We start from the raw sequence: 20,718 nt of genomic DNA on the forward strand, positions 1-20,718 counted from the left end.
ATATAAAGACTCTTGAATTATTGACGTTTCTGCAGGAGTCAGGAATGTAAATTGTTTCTTGAAGGACTTCAGTCTAAATTCCACGTTTTTCAGATGTAGATACATTTAGTCAACTGTTCGAAGACAGGTCTGAACCTCACAAGTGATACCAACAAGGCATCACTTATGAGGCAACTAGGCCAGGAGATAATGGGGTAGGGCGGCCAATTTCTTTCCCCCTCCATTGCATATATCGCCGATTAGCTATATATTACACTAGTCAGACTTCAGATATATACAAACAATATTGTTCTTCCTCTGATACATATCGCCAAGTGAGATTACTGTCTGATAATAGAATGATGTACATATATCAGCCAGAAGCCTAATCAGATGTATCATCACTATTATAAATACTAAACAATCACCACCATTATCAATGCTTGTCGATGAAGAGGTCGAGTGATTTGTAAGTTGGTGTATCTCTTAATTGAAACTTTGAAATAACGGTATAAAATGTTGTAATTTTGTTTTTTATGATTTTATTTTAAAAAGAGTTCATAAAGTTATTTTCGTTTTCTGTTGCAAGAATGAGTGCAGTTTTTTAAATAAAATATAAGTAAACAACTTCTACATAGGACATAGGACAGAACTCAGATCATTTCAAACACGTTACAAAGAACACATCACAGCCATAACAAAATTAAAAAACACCTCCACATATGCAGAACACATCACAAATGCCAACCACACATACAGAGACATCAACACAGACATGGAAATACTGCACATCCAACCAAAAAGCCAGCAACTCAACACACTAGAACAACATGAAATATACAGTCACACGAAAACACACCCCAACGATATTCTCAACACACAACTCAATTTAAAAACACATACACTCTTTGACTCTACACTACGAACGCATCCACACAGGAAACAAGAGGCGCCAAGACCAACAACGACCAATTCCGAAGATGACCGAAAATAGGTCGAAACATGTTAACAAGGTACGTTAAAGTTTAACACAAGAAAGTTCTTACCATACATATTCCGAATATAAAGTAAAGTTAATATTAGGTATTGGAATAGCAGTTTTGTTCCGGTTTCATTTTACTGCTCGTGCTATATTTCTTTTAGTTAACTAATTATTTATTTATTTTTATTTATCTTCAGTATGTCTACAATAAACACGGAGATATCGGTGGAATGATGAAGGCCATCTTTCTTAGAATACAGTCACAGAACTCTAAACGACGAAGTTGATGATGATGATGATGATGATGATTATGTGTACAATAAAGCTCGATAATATTTATACGACAAAAAAGTATATTTTTCATAACAAAAATTTTCATACTCTACAAACATTGAAGTCACTAATCCAAACAATTCTACCAATTATACCAGGTATTACACAATAGCTTATAATATCCCGATTTCGTTATACCAAAAACATTGCAGTGGTTTAAAACGACACCGCAAATCTAATTGTTATGATTAGGCCCGGTTCACACGAGCGGAATATCTGCGGAACGGCAGTCGCGCGGCGGCCGCACCAGTCTGAGGCCACACGAGCGGATAAAAGACGAACGGAAGGATTTGAGGTGGACAGTCGCCATAGATCAGGCATGTCAAAACCCTGCACATTGTGCAGTCGCGCACATTGTGCACTTGTCTCTCTGCGATGTGCAGTTCCTATTCCCCTACCTGGAGGGAGTGAATTGGCTTGGAGGGGAACGCGACAGGGCTGTACATTACCTGCAGTAGCAGAACAGCTTTGGTTTCAGTAACACAGATCAGTACGGGTGTGATCATTGAGCTGTGATTGTGAATGCGTTATGAAAAATAAAGTGAGGAGTCCACAGATATAACGAAGAAGAGAAATCACGAATCATATAACATAACTGTTATGATGTTTTCCTCAGCCAACAATAATTAATTTAAAATGAAAGGTTTTCATCATATCATGTGGACCTAATAGTGATGTGAGAATTTAAATCAGATTAGTAAAGTTCTCAAAATATGATATTCGCCAGCTCTTATTTCTTAATTAGTACTCTCACGGCAAGACAAGCATGACAATGATGTTGTTTTGTAGTCTGTACTAACACAGCCATCAATGGTTAGACGACTTACAACTTTTATTTGATAAGCTGATAAGTGACGAGAATATTGAGTGAAGAATACATGTGAGGATCTTGAGGTTGTAAGGGAACGAAGAAAGCAACTATTTGTAAAGCGGAAAAATTTTCTGGAAAAATAATACATAATGGCGAATTTTCCATCTCACGTTACTATATTATCTTAATACACTTGCGTTAATAAATCTTTACCTGACATAAAGAAAATGTCCTAACTTCACAGCTTGTGAACTACTCTTTTAACTCAATTCAGTAACGCTCCCAACTTGCTGATACTTGCTCTCAACGTTTTCCAAATAAACTATATATAAATTTAAATTCAAGCTTAATTTATCCAATTTATTAATAATAATGTGAATTTATATTAATATACATCAAGAAATGATTCCAGTGTAAAAGCCTCATAATGTCTTAGTGCATGTAATTGGGAGTAAAATATTTTCTTTAACATTTGTTCACCAATGGTCCCAATAATGCTTGAGGAACAATGAAAAAGTATTACTTTGAAATAATCAGTACCTACTACGTAAAATGAAATACTGTGTTCGTTTTTTGTTGTTTCGAAATTACTGCAATATTTATATTTTCTTCAAATACTATATATAAATCATGTAAATAAATGATTCTTTACAAACGACTGCTTTGTGAATTGTAACTGAGTAAGTCTATTCTTTCTTGTGTTACAATTATTGTCAAATATAGACACCGACAATAATTGTGTTTTTTCCTTCTGCAAAGTATGTTTATAATGTCAAAATGTCAATTTAATTGAACACTAGAAGTGCAGAATAGATTCTTGTACATCCCTTCCGCTAAGAACTGGTAAGAGCATCACGTGAATGACGCAATCTGCACAGACAGGCGTTCCGCTCACATACATTGCACTTTCAGTGTCTGATTTCTGACATGCCTGCCATAGATGCTAATCACCGTGCAGTACTAGTGTACTTCGAAATGCAATTATTGATAAGAAAAGTAAAGATGAAGTAATTGAGTACATCCAATAGTCAACAGTCCTTTATTACAAGGAACTTTTTATGTGTTGTTTAACTAGTTGCACAAGGAGGAATCAGTTTATTTTAATTAACTTCAAAATGACATTTCCCAGTTTCGATAAATTTTATTGTATCAAACTCTGAAAAATGCCTTCAGAAAGAATATATTAACGTAAGACTGGCTATACCTCCAATAGAATGTTTTCTATAACATTTATGGCAAATTAATGCCAATAGTTGTATGCATTTAATTGTTGAAATGAATGAGTAATAAGTATATTTAATTTCGTATTCACTTTGGAGAAAATATATTACTCTACGTATATTACCAGTACTTTAGTAGAAGGGGATTAGAAGGAATTATCGATAATAAATAGAATTTACTGGAGTGAAATATGTTAAGATTACCGTTTGTTTTATTTTTAGAAACTGAAATGTTATCAGTGTTATCACTTTTTATTAAAAAGTACACAGAGAAATTAATGAAGTAAAAGGTAAATGTCATAAATTAAAATAATTTATGTATTATTGCACAGGCTTATGCGAGAAATATTTGACAAGGACTATTTATTAACACATTTCCTTTCTGCGTCAGAATGTTCCATGAAAGTGAGAAACGGTACACAAAAAATTTCATACCATGCTGAACATTTTTGTTTCTGTCCTTGTACTCTTCATTTTGAATGTCCTAAATATATAGCCTTTTCTCATTCTCGATCGCCTCAACGTCAACTTTCTCTACATCTATAACACTCATCGAATACAATCACAATGTGCAATGCACCACTACAAGTTAAAAAAGATTGCAACAGCCAGTACTACAATACACGTGTGATATGTCGACTGTGACTCAAGCAGACGTTACAGAAGATTTTTCTCGGGGTACTCCCGTTTCCCTCTATCATTCCACCGACACTCTCCACTTTCCGCTCATCTATAATCTGCAATAGTAAAAGGGCTTACGGATTTCCGATGCTGATATAGGAAGGGTTTGGGGCTCAGATAGGACGATGACAGGAAGGGCTTGGGACTCCGGCCCCTGAGACTTATCAGGCTACTTGTCCGTGAAATGGGACCTAGCTCTATTAGGGACTGATGCAGGATGGCCCACCTGTCAGCATCAGATTCACGAATGTCACTCAGGTCACCTGTCAGATTTGGACAATCGTCGCATATAGGCCTATAGATACACAAAGGGCCAAAGCATACCTAAGGTGCCGAGTCCTGCTCTCGTAAAAGCCAAGATATGTCGTCTGGACACTCGCCGCCAAACTGCCGCGTCCGCTCGTGTGATTGATACAATATAATTCAATAGCCCATAGCGAACTTGCGGCCACCGTGCGGCGTCCGTTCCGCTATGGGCGATGCGGCTGGCATGCGGAGACGTTCCGCTGCCGCAGACTGTCCGTCCTGTGTGAACTACTACATTTAAATTAGTGTGCCATAAAAAACGGTGCGGCCGCCGCGCGGCTGCCGTTCCGCAGACATTCCGCTCGTATGAACCGGCCCTTAATGTATTTAAATACAGCGTCCCCAACTAACCTCACTGTAAAATACGAAATCTCTAATGGCTAAATCTCATTACACTTATGTTATTCCCATTGCATCGATATACCTATATACAGGCTGATTGAAAAGGTGAGGTCAACCAGTGAGGAGATGATTTAGGGCAACATTTAGAGCAGAAAAGTTCTTTGTCAGTTTTATTTATTTGCAACCGTTTCAGAGTTATAACAGCTCAAAAAGTTAATTCACATCTCATAATACTTACAATAAATATTAATTTACCGTCAGTTGTTTTGATCTAGGTTTGTTTACAAAGCATTATTTCCACAATTGATGGAATGACAATGGAACACACGGCGTGAAATGTTGCGATCGGCCAGCACGCTCCCCCGACTTAACGTTCCTGAATTTCTTTGTATTGAGTTTTATGAAAAAAAAGTGTATGCTGCGAAGATTACAGGCAGAGATCATCTCCTCCAGCGAATTAATGCAGTTGCAACAGATATCAGACTACGAAAAGTGCTGTTACAGATCTTTTGTACAGCACAGTAAAAGGACGCTCCCAGGCATGTTTGTGTGCAAACGGAGGATATTTTGAGTGAATGCATCAATAAAGTACTGTAAATGAGTAATTATTGTAAATAAGCCACCTTAGTTGTGAGTAAATGTTTGACCTGTTCTACCTCTGAAACGGTTGCAAATAAATAAAACTGATAAGGACTTTCCTGCTCTAAATGTCGCCCTGAATCATCTCTTCAACTGTGTCGACCTTACTTTTCGAATCACCCTGTATTTTATATTTAGATTAATATCTCCGTTGGATAGTTGCAGTAAACTACTATTAAAATTTATTTTCATCAAATCGTTATTTAACTAACTAGCTCACTCAATTAACTATAATCTTTATACATTGTATAGGTTGAATTGAATATTACTTCATAAATTATTTTTGCATTGTAATCGTCTCTTAAACAAATCTAATTAAATGAATATACACTAGTCGTTAAAATTTAAATCAAGGCTAGTGTGTTGTATATATTAATAACTTAAGGGGTTAGGTACTGTCCGTTACTCAGGAGAAGACGAGCGGAAAGAATGTGACCTTCTTGACTATCGCTGCTGATTATTATAAACATCGCTCAGATAAGCATCCCAGTAGCCAGGTTATTACTCGTGCAGGAAACATGAGTAACAATGTATATGGAAATTAAAGCTAAGTTGAACAGAAGGAGACCTAATGTTTTCGCTTACTGCAGTACAAATATTGCGCGTGTTGTCGTATGTTATCTGTTCACATCCCTACCTCCTCAGTCCGTTCTCGTCTTCTCCTGAGTCATCGACAGTACAGCTTACAGCAGTAGCCTAAAATTTTGGAAATATTCAACATTTTTTTCCTCCATTACTGTAGGCCTATCTTGTACAATAATGGAAATTGGTATGTGTAAAAAACTGTCCTTGAGCTATATGAAAAAATTTACGATTTAAAAAAAATTATTATTTTTTTTTTCAAAATTCAAAATGGTGGCAGTTCACTGTGTAGTGATGAAGCATTTCCCTCGTAACTCATAAACTCGTTAACTTTTTCATGTTCTCTCTCTTTTATTTTATTGCTGAAACTCATGTTTACAATATCATGCTCCTTCAATTGCATTCCTTAATAAATAATATTTTTTTTTTATTTTGTGTTAGAAAAAAATACTGATATTTGACCATTTTTTTAAATTAATTAATTTTTTATCAGACAATCCATCAAAGATAGAGAAGTGATCTTGAGTCATATTGTAGATATGACATGCACATATACACAAAAAATTTCATTACAGAATATTGGACAGTTTTAGAGTTATGTGGGAAACGCTTCATCGCTGCTGCACAGTGAACTGAATTTTGAAAAAAAAAAAAAAAATGTAAATATTTTTTTTAAATCGTAAAAATATTGTTTCATATAGCAGAAGGATTGTGTTTTACACATGCTAATTTTTATTACTGTACAAGATACAGTAATGGAGGAAAAAAATGTTGAATATTTTCAAAATTTTACTGCTGTAAGCTGTACCTAACCCCTTAAATATTACGTATTATATCATTGCTGTATACATTAAGGCCTACTGAGTGGAAGAAAAGGTCAGCAAAAATAAAACATTCTACATTCTACATGACGTTTGTCGTCGGCAGCATGTGTGAAAGAGCACGACTCTGTTGTGTCAGAAAATACTTACGTTGGGTAGTCTGGTACTTCTTCCAAGAATGTGACGTTGGGACTAGCGATGTTGGGCTTCGGGATAAAAATGTTGGAATCTCCTGTCAGTCTTATATCTTCATCCAGTCTGTTTACATGAAATTTTGCTAAATAAAAGAAATATGAGCTCAATTAGGACTTCCAACATTTTTATTCAAGACAAAGTATGCATTTGAAGCTGCTTGAAGTATTACTTGCAGTGCCTAAATTTATTGAAGCACCGGTATTAGAGGTTATTATCGCAGTCGTTTCATATGCTGATAACCAAGAAATGTTTAAAATTAATTCTAGTTAATAATAATAACAATAATAATAATAATAATAATAATAATAATAATAATAATAATAATAATGAAAATTGAGGGCCGTTTTAAAAAATTCAATTACAAAACTTTCGATTCTGAGATTTTTATGTATCCATATGGCTTTTGATCAGGAGAATGAACGACGCTATCATAAATGAGCTACATCAGCAAACTACAGTAGTAAATTGAAAGTAAAATAAGAGAATGTTTTCCAAACATGGGGCCTGCAGAATGGCGAGTTCTAGCCACTATATGCTGGATCGCATCATATGGCTGCTTACACTGCCTGCTCAACCAACGCTTATGTGCGAGTAGCCGCTAGGTGGCAGGTACTGCACACCACTATTGGGATAATGTTAATAGCGGTGTGCACTACCTGACACCTAATGGCAAAATAACTTTGATTGAGCAGGCAGTTTACGCAGCTATATGATGCAAACAGCAGGCAGTAGCTTTAGCATAACTTTTTATCTACAAGAGATGGTTAGATAATTTAATTAATAGTGACGTCAGGAACAGAGCGATGAAGAGTGGAATGGATACTCGGGTGACGTCAGTGATGATGTGACCCCAAGGTCACGTTAGAAGGAAGGTGAACCAGGAAAGTGAGACAGCGAAGAGTTTTCTGTGGTGTCAGCAGGCGAGTCATCAGCTGATGAAGAAAGATGAGTCCGAGAAAGAAGATATGGAGAATAAAGGAGGGATAGTGCCAAGAAGTGGAAATATAAATATAAGGTGAATCGATCAGACAGTGAGAAACAAAGAAAAGCCAATATGTATATTAAAAAAATGGTGTGCCAGTCGGGGCGGGGGGGAAGTAGCAGAGGAATCTCTACAGAGAAAATACGGAGAGTAGGAATTGAGTAATTCGTAGAAGATCATGGAGTTTATGTTTACTAAGAAGGTATAGAATAGTACGCAATGTAATGAATTAAAGAGTAAAGTGAGATAGAAGTATGCGATGAGCCCTTGAATATAGGCTTTATTTAGGTAATGTCCGCGGCCTTTAAATACCTACCATAAATGCAACTTATTATATGCACAATCCTCTGGAATACATTTAGTAGTGTAGCCATCACACGTTGTATAGGGAGGTTTTCCTGCAGGGCTGTTCTACGTCAATTCTACGCAGTACGTGGAGTGACTAGAGAACATGGTCGCTTTCTAGACCTTTTGGTAGGTGAACTGATGTCCGGAGCGTGCTGATTTCTGTATCTTAATTCGATTTTATGGTGCATCCATTTTGTTTGCGTTGTTTGTGAATTTGTGAGGTACAAAAGTTTGTATGGAAAAGTATCACGACGTATCCTCCACAAACTCGAATTTATTTTGGAGTCATCATACGCACACAAAACAATTTTGGGCTTGCTGTAACTACAAACCTTAAAACCCGCAACTTTCTATCGATTAGATGAGAAGGGATGGGGGTTGAAAGTTAGTCACATATACGCGACTCGGCCTTCTGTAACATGTAGCTTATAATACGAATAGGAAGGTAACACGTTGTGTGAAAATTCATCAAGTTATTATATTTTTCCATGAGAATATGTAATAAAATAATGTTAAAAATACCGCAATATGTTTCAATTTAAAGTGCAAAAAATCCATTGCGATGTAGGTGTATTTTAAAATACTTTATCTTTTCCCCCGGAAGATGACATTCAATTAACCAATCTTCATATCATACTTAACTTATTACTTGATATTTATAAAGAGTATTTTTCTTAAGGCAAGGTCCAAGTGACCTGGTACTTTTATCAAGTTTTTAAATATTATTTAACTCGGTAGTAGCTGCCGAGATTATATCAGCGTCGCCGGTTGGCGGAATTTTGCCCCGCAGGAGCTCTTTCACATGCCAGTAAATCTACTGACATGAGTCTGTCGCATTTAAGCACACTTAAATGCCATCGACCTGGGCCGGGATTTGAACCCGCAACCTCGGGCACAGAAGGCCAGCGCTATACCAACTGCGCCACCCAGGCGGACTGGTACTTTTATCAACATGGTCTTAAATAACACCACCAAATATAGGCTGAACCTTAAGTAATGTAATTAATTTCAAGGAATTATTCTTGGATCCCTATGTATAAAAAAATCATACAATTTTGCTCGCTTTTGCTTCTTTTTCGAGAAAAAATTGTTTTATGTGAAAAATTTCATTGCGTGTTTGGGAATGGACAGACAGAAATTTAAGAGCGCAGTGGAGAGAGAGGAAATTTAAGAGCGCAGTGTATTATACTAATAAATGATTGAGAACACTTACTATTAACCCTCCCAACCTATCTGGGGTTTTTTCTGACCCCATACGTTTTATATAGTTATGCTTGTAAGTTGGCAGAATGTATTTCCATTCATTTAGTATTATAGATATATTTCTATTATACTCTCTAAATTAATTTGTATATATGCATTTATTTTTTTACATATTTATTTGTAATTGACTTCCGAATATTTGAACTAAGGGTCACAAAAGACACTAACTATATTGTACTCTACTTCCTATTTTACTTCGTTTTGTTCATATGAAGTTATTTAATTTAAATGCTGTTGTGACTCTGTACTAGCTCCAGGTGTTGCTACAATACGCAGCTGGTACTTAAATCCATTGTTGTAACGAACGCTGTTCAATAACTTTCTGTACTGGATACAGTTTCAGTCATAAGGAATACCTGATGCTGATTGTATTCCATAAAAGAGAAAACTACACGACAATAATATAAATAAATATAATTATAATAAATTATATAACATGCCAGCGTCCTATATATTGTTGTTTATTTTTTATTTTGTCCTGCGTTCTATATCGACTTCGTTGAAATGTCTGTATTTATTCATTTTCAATAAATTACACAAATTCTGTTATTAGACATTATTTAAAAAATATTTTTTTTTTATCAAAAGATGTAAACAAATTTCGCAGAATGAAAAAAACAAAGTAAGTGAACGATTCGCTACTATGAACTTCTCTATCACCATTTTGGGCCGTCACACAAGGCGAATAGTTTCTGCGTGGGTATCACGTGACTAGCTAGCAGCGAGAAACGTTAAACATGTCCGTCCAACTCTTCTCGCTGCGATTTTTTCTTCTCGCTCGGGATACAGCGAGTAAAGATTTTTTTTATCGCATTGAGAAATTTTACCAGCGAATTCTCGCTGCTATAAAATCGCCAAGCGTGATCTAGGTTTCACGCTTCCATTGTTTTTGTGGGATTCAACGCATTGCAAAGGCAAAATTGATTTTCGAAAAGGAAATGCACGCCGCCAAACGAAGCAAGGAACCTTCTTTCAGCAGTGATGATTGAGTGATTGTTAACAAAATAAAATAAAATTCCATTATTGCTGCTGGCTGTATTCCACCATTTCATATTACACCACTGAATTTCGCAAAGGTTGATTTCTGTATTAACCTGATATTGTATTAGTAGAAACAGTGTGTGTTCGATATGAACTGAAAATCTAGAACGGAGTGATAAATGTGTCAATTTTGAATGAATTAGAGGAGTGTGATAGGAAGTTAAGTAAAACGATAGATAGAGATAATGAAAATATGTGAGGATTATAGCGGGGGAGGCTAGCTAGGATAGTGAAGTATAATATGTAGAAAGTTAGTGAGATCTGAAAATGAAATGTACACAAGAAACAGACATTGTAACGAACATATTGGACAATGGTGTAGTATGTTTTAGTAACAAGTGAAGAGTCCATTGCAAGAATGATGGATGTCACTTTCTTGTCGAAAATGAATCAAGACTGTCAATGCATAGCTTAAGTCAAGACATATGAGCCGTTCAGAGCAGAAGTGCTGTAAGTCAAAAATTGGTAATGAGGGTTGAAGTAAACATTCTGTAAAATACAGCGAAAAATAGCAATTAATATTCACTTTATTTAAACTATTAGTAATCAGTGGATAGCAAGAAGGACAGATTAATTGCTACTTTGCGCTGTATTTGACAGAATTCTTACTTTAAACCTCATTATCCAATTTTGACTTACACCTCTTTTGCTCTGAACGGCTCACATAGACTGTGCATAGATAGTTATATGGTATTAACACTGATATTCATTGTCCAATAATGATAGGAAAATCACAGTTAAGCTTTGAGCGCTAAGCATTTCATACTTTCAATTGCTTCTCCTCCAAAATGTATTTCAAATGATATCCATCATTCTTGTAGTGGACTCTTCAAGTATTATTAGAAACAGTGTGTGTTCGATATAAGTGTACTGAAAATCAAGAACAGAGTCGTAAAAGTGTCAATTTTGAATGATCTAAATGGGGTCGAAAGTTAAATTATAAGAGCGTCTACAAAACGTATAACTGTAATGAATTTAATTATGGCACGGGATACAAATTGTGAGGTCCACATTACATGGATATAAATGTTGACAACAAATATATATCAATCAATATCAATATTAACCTGATATGAAAATTAAAAAAACAAATCAAATTCGCACGCTTGGCACATTAAAGTTAAAAATATGGCCATTAATTAATTGTCATCTTGTACATTGTTGTCATTTTTCCCATTATCATCAATCAATAAAAAGTATTTCTACAATAATAAGGTGCTTAGTCCAAGTTTACAACTTAAGTAGCCTACTGCAAGACAATCTGCCATCAAGTCGATCTGTCGATAACAAATCTCACAGGATTGACAGTTACCGAATTCCAGTTGCTTTTGTTAGACTTAATTAGAGATATGGCTTCATGTTATCTATCAATCTCCTTAATGTATCCAGCTGTTTGCTGACAACATAAAGTCCACTATAGTCCACTGTAGTCTATTCAGTTGTTTTTCACGAGAAATTAGGGGTATTTTGATCGGTGTTATCTAATCTTTCAAATCCAAGTTAGAAAATTATCTCATGCCAACCTAACTTACTATTATGACAAGTGTTGTATTGCATGTTTCCACGTATTCACATTTTTTTTTTAATTTTCTAGCGATATTCAACTTATTTTACATTTTTGTTTTCATATTTTCTGATAACGGTATATCTCTAATGTAATAGTTGAGCTATATATAATCATAATTTTCCTTATTGTGTGCACTTAAAAATATTGTATTCACTGTATGCTTTGTACTGCACTATTTTATTAACTTTAGTATTATTACTATTATTATTATTATTACTATTCTTATTTTTTATCATTATTATTATTATTATTATTATTATTATTATTATTATTATTATTACTATTATTAGTATTATTACTATTACTATTATTATGAATAATTGTCTTATTTTTTATACTTTGTATGCCTCATTTATTTTGACATGCTGTTACATTTTATTATTATTATTATCTTATTCAGTTTTGTGTGTAAAATTGTAGTGTACTTTGTAAATTTGTAGTGTTTTTGTAACGGAGTCTTTACTCCTGGTTGAGTGTTAGAGAAGACCGTATGGCCTTAACTCTGCCAGGTTAAATAAATCATTATTATTATTATTATTATTATTATTATTATTATTATTATTATTATTATTATTATTATATCATATATACAAAGTGGTTTACAAGCGTTTCATTTTCCATTTTTTAAATCGGCTACGTCCGTTCTGAATTCTTGTTTTCTTCCTTATAACAAGAAAGCTATATTGATAATAATCCACTAACTCACATTTCATATGAACACGTCTCTGCCTTCTCCGCACATGACAGTCAGCTGACATGTTTAACTGCAACAGAGGAAAGAACACGTTTATGTAGCCGTGGTGGATCTAATTTTTTTTTTCTCACTTATTAGTGACATTTAATTTAAAATGACCAGACGTCTCCTATTTCCGAGGACAGTTCCTCATTTTCAATTTGGTTCCCCGGAGAATAAAGTTCCCGTTTTTATATCCGAAAAATAATAAATTTTGTCCCCTAAATTTCACTTCTCTTGAATTGAAATTTTACTTGCAAAAAAATAAGAATGTCGGCGGAACTGTTGGGGTCAATCTAGATTTATAGAAGGTGCTCCTTGTTGGACAAAAAAAATTTGGTTATCCTAATTCAACTACAAAACCTATTGTCATTTACAATAATTGTTCTTATTGAAAGCTAAAATGACAAAACTAATTAAAAAAAATAACTATACATTTAATCAGTGGCGGCTTCTCAAGGGGATTGCAGGTTTGTACACCCCCCAGTAATGTTGCTAATCTCTCAGCTTTGTTGCTATTAAAAATATAATTTTATTTTACAATTTTCATTCATGATTATCTGCAGCTGGCGTCTTGTTTTGTACGTCTGCAGGAGCCTCCGAGCCTCTTGATTTGCAGAGATGTTGAAAACCTATGTAAGGCAGTTTATAGAGATGTTCGGCTAGTGCGGGGACAGGGGGGGTTAGAGGCGTGGTCTACTGCTTTCCTCTTGAGAACGGTTTGTCGCACCCCCAGACATGGACACCAACGTCAGTGCAGAAGAAACTAAATTCACTGGAAAAGTATCTGTTTCAACTAGACATTTGCCCGAAGTAATAAGCATGAAAAATTTATTCATTCGGCTTGTACAATGAACAGTCGCATATTTCGCATATTACTTTCTCAATCTACATGCACATAAACGGCACAATACATAAAGGAGCTTGTATTTTGCTTTAAAGTTCTAAGAGTTGTCGTTCTGACAATATGTGCTGCTATCTCCCGACAGCCTACGAAAGTTGCATTTGAATTTTATGAACGAAAACGTTGCACATGGTACTTTGTAGCATTCTGATGACGATTCTATACTCAATTGTTTTTCATGATCGTACTTGTGGAGTGAATATGTGTGATTTTCTTTAAATGTGTTGAAATTATTTTGTGTTGTGGCATTAGTAAGTATAACATTATGAACGCATGACGGTTTTTTAAATGGCAATACTGTAGACTGGTATGTAATTTTAGCGTATTTTCATTTCAATAGGTTAAACTAAATATGAACAACGTAGCATCCCTGATTTCAACGAGTTTTACCTCATTAAGATTGGAGGAAAAATTAGAGATAAAAAGATTGGGAAGGCCTACACCTTCATTAAACATATGCCAGGAAATTAAGAGCAAGAGTAGGAACTTCGTGAGAAAATTTAACCCTGATATATATAATAAAAATGACTGGATATATGGCTGCAGTGAAAGAAATGCTCTGTTTTGTTTCCCGTGTTTGTTATTCGGAGGTGGCAGGGAAGAAGCTTGGGTTAAGAAGGGCGTGATTGATATAAATCATCTCCATGACAGGATAAAAAAACATGAAAATTCTTCCATTCACATTACAAACGTTCTGAATCTCAGTATTCTTGGAAATACTAATATTGCTGCTCAATTGGATTCTAGTTACAGAAGAACAATTTAACTACACAATCAAAAAGTAACGAATAATAGGTACATTTTTAATATTATAATAAATTGTATTCGATTTTGTGGTTCTTTAGAATTAGCCCTCAAGGGCCATGATGAAAGTGAAACATCTTCCAACCCAGGAGTATTTCGTGCTTTAATTAACTTTAGTGCTGAACTGGATGGAGCTTTGAAATCGCACCTTGAAAAAGCTACAGTATTTAAAGGGACATCAAAGACAATACAAAACGAACTGTTGCAGTGTATTTTAGAAGTATGTCAGGATGAAATTTCCGTGGAGATAAAAAATGCAGATTTTGTATCTGTAATTGTAGATGATACAACTGATATATCTTGCACATTTCAAATGTCAATTATTTTCCGATATATAGTTAATGGGAAACCGGTTGAAAGGTTTTGGAATTTTCTAACTCCACGTAATCATGATGCTAAATCTCTGGCATCTTGCATTGTTACTGAGATTAATCGCCATCTTGAAGGGGATCCCAATAAGCTCATAGCACAGACATATGATGGGGCAAACGTCATGAGAGTCTCTTCTAATGGAGTACAAGCGATTGTCAAAGAAACTTTTCCAAAGGCTTCTTACATTCACTGCCACGCACATCAACTGAACCTTATTATGTTGCATGCTTCGTCAGTAAACAGGAATGTGAAAATATTCTTTGCGAATCTACAAGGGATATGTTCTTTCTTTACGAACTCGACACAAAGAACAGCAGTTCTTGATGAAATCGTGAAAAAACGTTTGCCTCGTTCAGTTCAGACTAGATGGAATTTTCAATCGAGGTCTGTGAACACTGTGTTTGAATACAGAGAAGAGCTCATTGAATGTATGAAGACCCTTCTTGAAAGTGACGAAGTCAGCAGCAATAGTACCATTCACAAGCCTTTGGATATGTTGAAATGTTGAGCAATCAGATTTTTGTTTTTTGGCTGACATTTTTTCATAAAATAATGCCTTTTGTAGACATTCTATATAACCAGCTACAAAAGCGTGAAATTGATCCAGCATGGGTAAAAGTTCAAATTAAATGTTTCGAAAGTGAAATTGTGAAAATTAGAGAATCAGTAGATGAGCTATTCCAGACTCTTTCGGCACATGAAAACAAAAGGATGAGACATGAAGAAAGTGAAAAATCCGTAAGACAGAGGGAAGCAAAAGAAGTTTGTGATATAATTATATGTGAAGTGAAAGAACGATTTAAATTTACAGGACATCTGACAGCAACATCTTTGTTTCTGCCAGAGAGATTCTCGGATTATTATTTAAATTTCCCAGAAAAACTATTTCAATTTTCAAGTGAATGCTACACATTTCTAGATGCAAAGAAACTAAGAACAGAACTTTCAGTGCTCTATGGAATGGAACAATTCAGGATTATGTCCGGTGCTTTAGGTCTCTTAGATTTCATAAGACAAAACAATCTTTGTGATACACTAAGAGAATGCTTCAAACTGTTAAGTATGCTAGTAACAATGCCCATGACAACATCAGAAGCAGAAAGGTGTTTTCTACCCTGAAGAGGATTAAGGCATTCCTTAGGAACACCATGTCTCAAGAAAGACTATCTGCTTTGGCGATGTTGTCCATTGAACGCGACTTCATCATGGCTATTCCAGACTTCAATCAGAGGGTCATTGAGAAGTTTGCAAGCAACAAGGAAAGACGGATGGACTTTCTGTATAAATAGGTATGCTTGTATTTAGTCATTTTACTTATTAATTGCATATAAATTAGCTTTATATTTATACGCCCTCAGGTATACACGGCTTTAAAGTTTAAAGAAAAGTATGTTTAACTCCTCTTCAATATCCATTGTGCACCACCATATTTTCAAACCACCAGCCGCCACTGCATTTAATTGTTATCCACACTTACTCAAATTAATTATATACTTATTCTGTGTCAGGCTGTAAAATTACCAAATTGTATATCAAGAGTGTTTTACTATAAATGTTGTAACAACCTGTTTTACGTAATAATATACCAAAATATATTTTATGATTTATATGTAATTTTACTTCCCTACTTCAGTAAATTGCGCTTTCCAAAATCATTCAATATCTAATATCCTGGCATGTTCTAAAACAGTGCAGGCATATTTTCTTCATACTTTTAACTGTTTACAACATTATAATTACTATAAATTTAAATAAAATTACTAAATTATACATTTTATGGACAACCAAACCTAACGTAAAGTGAAAGTAATCTAAGCAAACTAAATCTAACATAAAAGCTAAAACTAACCTCAGCAAACCAAATTTAACCTAAAGAAATTCAACTTACATGAGTAAATCAAAATTAACTTAAAATACCAAACATATAAACCCAACGTAATAAAACCAAACTTTAACTAATGAAACCATATATCACATGGACAAACTAAATATTATCTAATTAAATAAAAAACTGTAAAATTCTTTACTGCAGTAGCTCTTCAGCAGATGTTTGCAAGAAACGACATAATATGTCATCCAAATTCTAGACTTTACTCTCATTTCCTTACTGAAAATTTATCAAGACTATGGGATTTTCAGGAAAAAAGAACAAATTATTCATAAAAACAATTTATGAAGTCAAATGAATGATTAGGCCTATATGTTTACAACTGGTTCGTTCAATGAATTACGCTTATATGGAAACATGATAATTAATACACCTAATAAAATAAGGCTATCCCATGCTAGAACCTTGAGTATTAATGAAACTAATATCAAAATTATGCAACATTTATTATGTAATGTAATTTCTCCTAACACAGTGACATAATATTCGATCTTATCTGAGCAACCATGAATTGTTGAAATTGAATTTAAGAAATTGTTGAAATTGCAGACAAAAAACTTTATGATTTGTGACAGAAAACATAAGTTATATTTGTAACACACTATTCTTAAACAACTTACCAACATAATCAGTAAAATCCACGTAAAAATCATTGTATATGTAGACATTTTTACATTAAAGATCGCTGTAAAAAGAGAAACAAACGTGTTTATATTTATGTTGATATAGCAACAATAATAATGCTGGTTGTTACGTATTTTGATGACTTTTAGGTGACGTCATTAAATATAGGCCACTCTTACACTAAACCTGTAATAATTTAAGCTTATTAATCAAATGTGCTTCTATTTACTATTTTTATAAGCTCACCTGTATGTAGTTTCTATTTTATACATATTTCATTGTCATTTTCTATCTCAAGTTCATTAAGAACGATGAATATTATTCATTTCTTCAAATTTACTGTTTATGTGCCGTGCTAATTTTCATTTGTTTTCATACGTGAACAATGATGCACATTGTGGACAACATAAGAAATCATTTTCACACACAATCCACGCTATATTCACGTTGATTTAGTCATTAATCGGCAGTGCTTTGCTTACTTTTTATTACACTCACACCTGTATGTAATTTCTATTCTATACATTTTTAGTAGGCTACATTTTACGGCGCTATATCAACAACTTAGGTTATTTAGCGTCTGAATAAGATGAAGGTGATAATTCCGGTGAAATGAGTCGAAGATACAGAACCGAAAGTTACCCAACATTTGCTGAAATTGGGTTGAGGGAAAACCCCGGAAAAAACCTCAACCAGGTAACTTGCCCCGACCGGAATTCGAACCCGGGCCACTTGGTTTCGCGGCCAGACGCGCTAACCGTTACTCCACAGGTGTGAATTTCTATACATATTTTATTGCTTTCGCTATCCCAAGATCATTAAGAATGGTGAATATTATTCATGCTTCTTTCCTGTATTTCTTAAAATAATGGTATGTTGAAAATAGTAGGTGAAGAAAGAATGATGCTGAAACTGATCAGAAAGAGAAAAAAGGAATTCGTTGGGTCACTGGCTGAGAAGAAATTACTGAAGGATGCACTGGAAGGAATGGTGAACGGGAGAAGAATTCGGGGCAGAAGAAGACATCAGATGATAGACAATATTAAGATATATACAGTATGTGCATCATATGCGGAGACAAAGAGGAAGGCAAAAGATAGGAAAGATTGGAGAATGCTGGGTTTGCAGTGAGAGAGCTGCCCATGGGCAGAACACTTATGTATGTATGTAATGGTATGTGGCATATTAATTTTCATTTGTCGTTATTTATGTGAACAACGATCCGCAATAACAAAAACACAATTAATTGCGTACTCAATCCACATTGATTTGGAGTGATTTAACAAAGAATGTACCGGTATTTAAGACTAATTTAGAAACTTATTAAACGAATCATCTTTGTGCCAACAGAGAATGCTCCCCTGGACAAAATTATCGTATATTGGATACAATATCAATTTAAGAGGCATATTAAATGATTTATCCTTGCACCAAAATATAGCCTGTACTACATGGACAAAAATTGTCGTATATTAAAAAATTATTTAAATACGATTTCGATGAAGAAACACGTTAAACGAATTATCCTTGCACCAAAAAGGATGTTCTCTGGACCAAATGATCGTATTTTAATTTATTCATAATTTCATGTGATGGTTAATCTTCGATGACGCTACGCACTACACAGAGGAGAAAAAAAAAAGACGTAATTAAATCATTGGGGAGACGGGTGGAAGTCTCAAATTGTAGCACGGCATTCCAGTGAACTATGCTGTCACTGCGAAAGCTGTCGTAAATCCGCCCCAAATATCTTCGTTTCTTATACAGTATATCCAGCGGGTAATTTTCTCCGACATTTTCACAAACAATTACATAATCCAGTCGAACATTTTGCACTACACAGGAAAGCAAAACGTTATCTATTAACTTAAACAGAGCATATGTCAGGCGTACATACCAAAAGCCTTAACAAACCAAACCTAAACTGTCACTAATCCTCGACCTTACGAAAACTCGGCTTTTTATCTATATATCTTCCTATCTACTAGAAAGGATATATGAAAGGCATATCAAGAGCCTGAACAAACCAGCTCTGGAAAACTCCGCTAGAAAATCACTTCGACGTTTTTCTCAGGAAATGGGAATTTCCTATAGCTCCGTTCGAACGGCTACAAAGTTATTGAAGTTAAAACCCTTGCTTGATATAGATAAGTTACTTTTACTTTACTTTTTAAGTGTTTTTTTTATTTTTAATAATGTTTATTTGTAAGTGTTTATTAGTAATAACTTACGCGATAAACCGTAGGTAGATTTACTGCGGCCTTCCTGCCAGCCGTTCGCCGCGGTTATCGCCATGACTTGCCCAAGACTCGCAAGCAGTGGAAGCAGGCGCGCAGAGGATTGATCACCCAGTATTTAAATTTATGAAACTAACGTTTTGTACTACATTTAATTTTGTATAGTGCCTAATACAAATATTATATTTATAACTGTAAATATTGTATTTTCCACCCGACTGAACTTACGACCAACATTTTTGTAATAATTATACAAGACCTGTACCCCTCCATTTTACTATAATGTTTAGTTAACATACAAGGTAATGAAGCAAGATACCTGTGTTCGAGCTATAGTTATTATAGACTTAAAAACGAAGCAAATGAATAAACTAACTTCAGCCGCACACCGTAAAGCAGTGATCGCCAAAAGCTGTGTCGCGACACATGCCCCTGTCTCCACTCAAGTGTAACCATGGCATCATATCTGCACCCTCTGTTTACAGCCTTCACTTCGATATAAGACAAGACATTTATCAGCAGCGGACGTACACATGTAATGTTACAAGTGTGTAGGATAATATTATGTTTCGATGTCTTTTCCAAAACAGATAATATGTAAAAACTTAATTTTAAGGCGCATGGGAGTAAAATTATTTCTTTTGTGCAGGTGGCAAACATATGAGATACTTAATTTGTTGTAAAATTTTAAATGAAGTATAAAAGAACAATGTACGTTGTCATTATTCTTCTTGTTATAAAGACTACCATGCCCTTACCTGTAACTTGATATTTCATTAATAAACAAACAATAAAAAGTATCGGCTTCTGTGTCTTAATCGGGGTAAAATACTTCGACGTTTTTTTTCCGACGTATGTAGTGTAATTTGAATATTTCATTAATAAACAAACAATTAAAAATTATCGGCTTCTATGTCTTCATCCGGGTAAAATACTTCGACGTTTTTTTGAAGTGTATAGTGTAATTTACAACTTCGTGACCAGCCTGGTACGTTTTTCTAATTTCAAATATCTGCTGATGTGAAGTACACGTTCTTTTTAGGGTAAATAAGAATATATATTTT

The 20,718-nt window shown here is 34.5% G+C and overlaps 1 protein-coding gene across 1 annotated transcript in view; it reads right to left on the reverse strand.

Annotated features, from left to right (window-relative positions):
* The window catches only part of LOC138706327 (protein spaetzle-like), a 35,988-nt gene that overhangs the window by 13,754 nt on the left and 1,516 nt on the right, over window positions 1-20,718 (reverse strand). Inside the window, exons 2-4 of the mRNA XM_069835463.1 lie at window positions 17,414-17,478; window positions 12,799-12,856; window positions 6,847-6,973 (exon numbers count right to left, since the gene is read on the reverse strand). Coding sequence (XP_069691564.1) covers window positions 6,847-6,973; window positions 12,799-12,856; window positions 17,414-17,461 — 233 coding nt within the window. The 5' untranslated portion in view covers window positions 17,462-17,478. The remainder of the gene's footprint in view (window positions 1-6,846; window positions 6,974-12,798; window positions 12,857-17,413; window positions 17,479-20,718) is intronic.

The sequence above is a fragment of the Periplaneta americana genome, chromosome 9 (genome assembly GCF_040183065.1).
Source record: "Periplaneta americana isolate PAMFEO1 chromosome 9, P.americana_PAMFEO1_priV1, whole genome shotgun sequence".
In the NCBI taxonomy this organism is placed as follows: Eukaryota; Metazoa; Arthropoda; class Insecta; order Blattodea; family Blattidae; genus Periplaneta; species Periplaneta americana.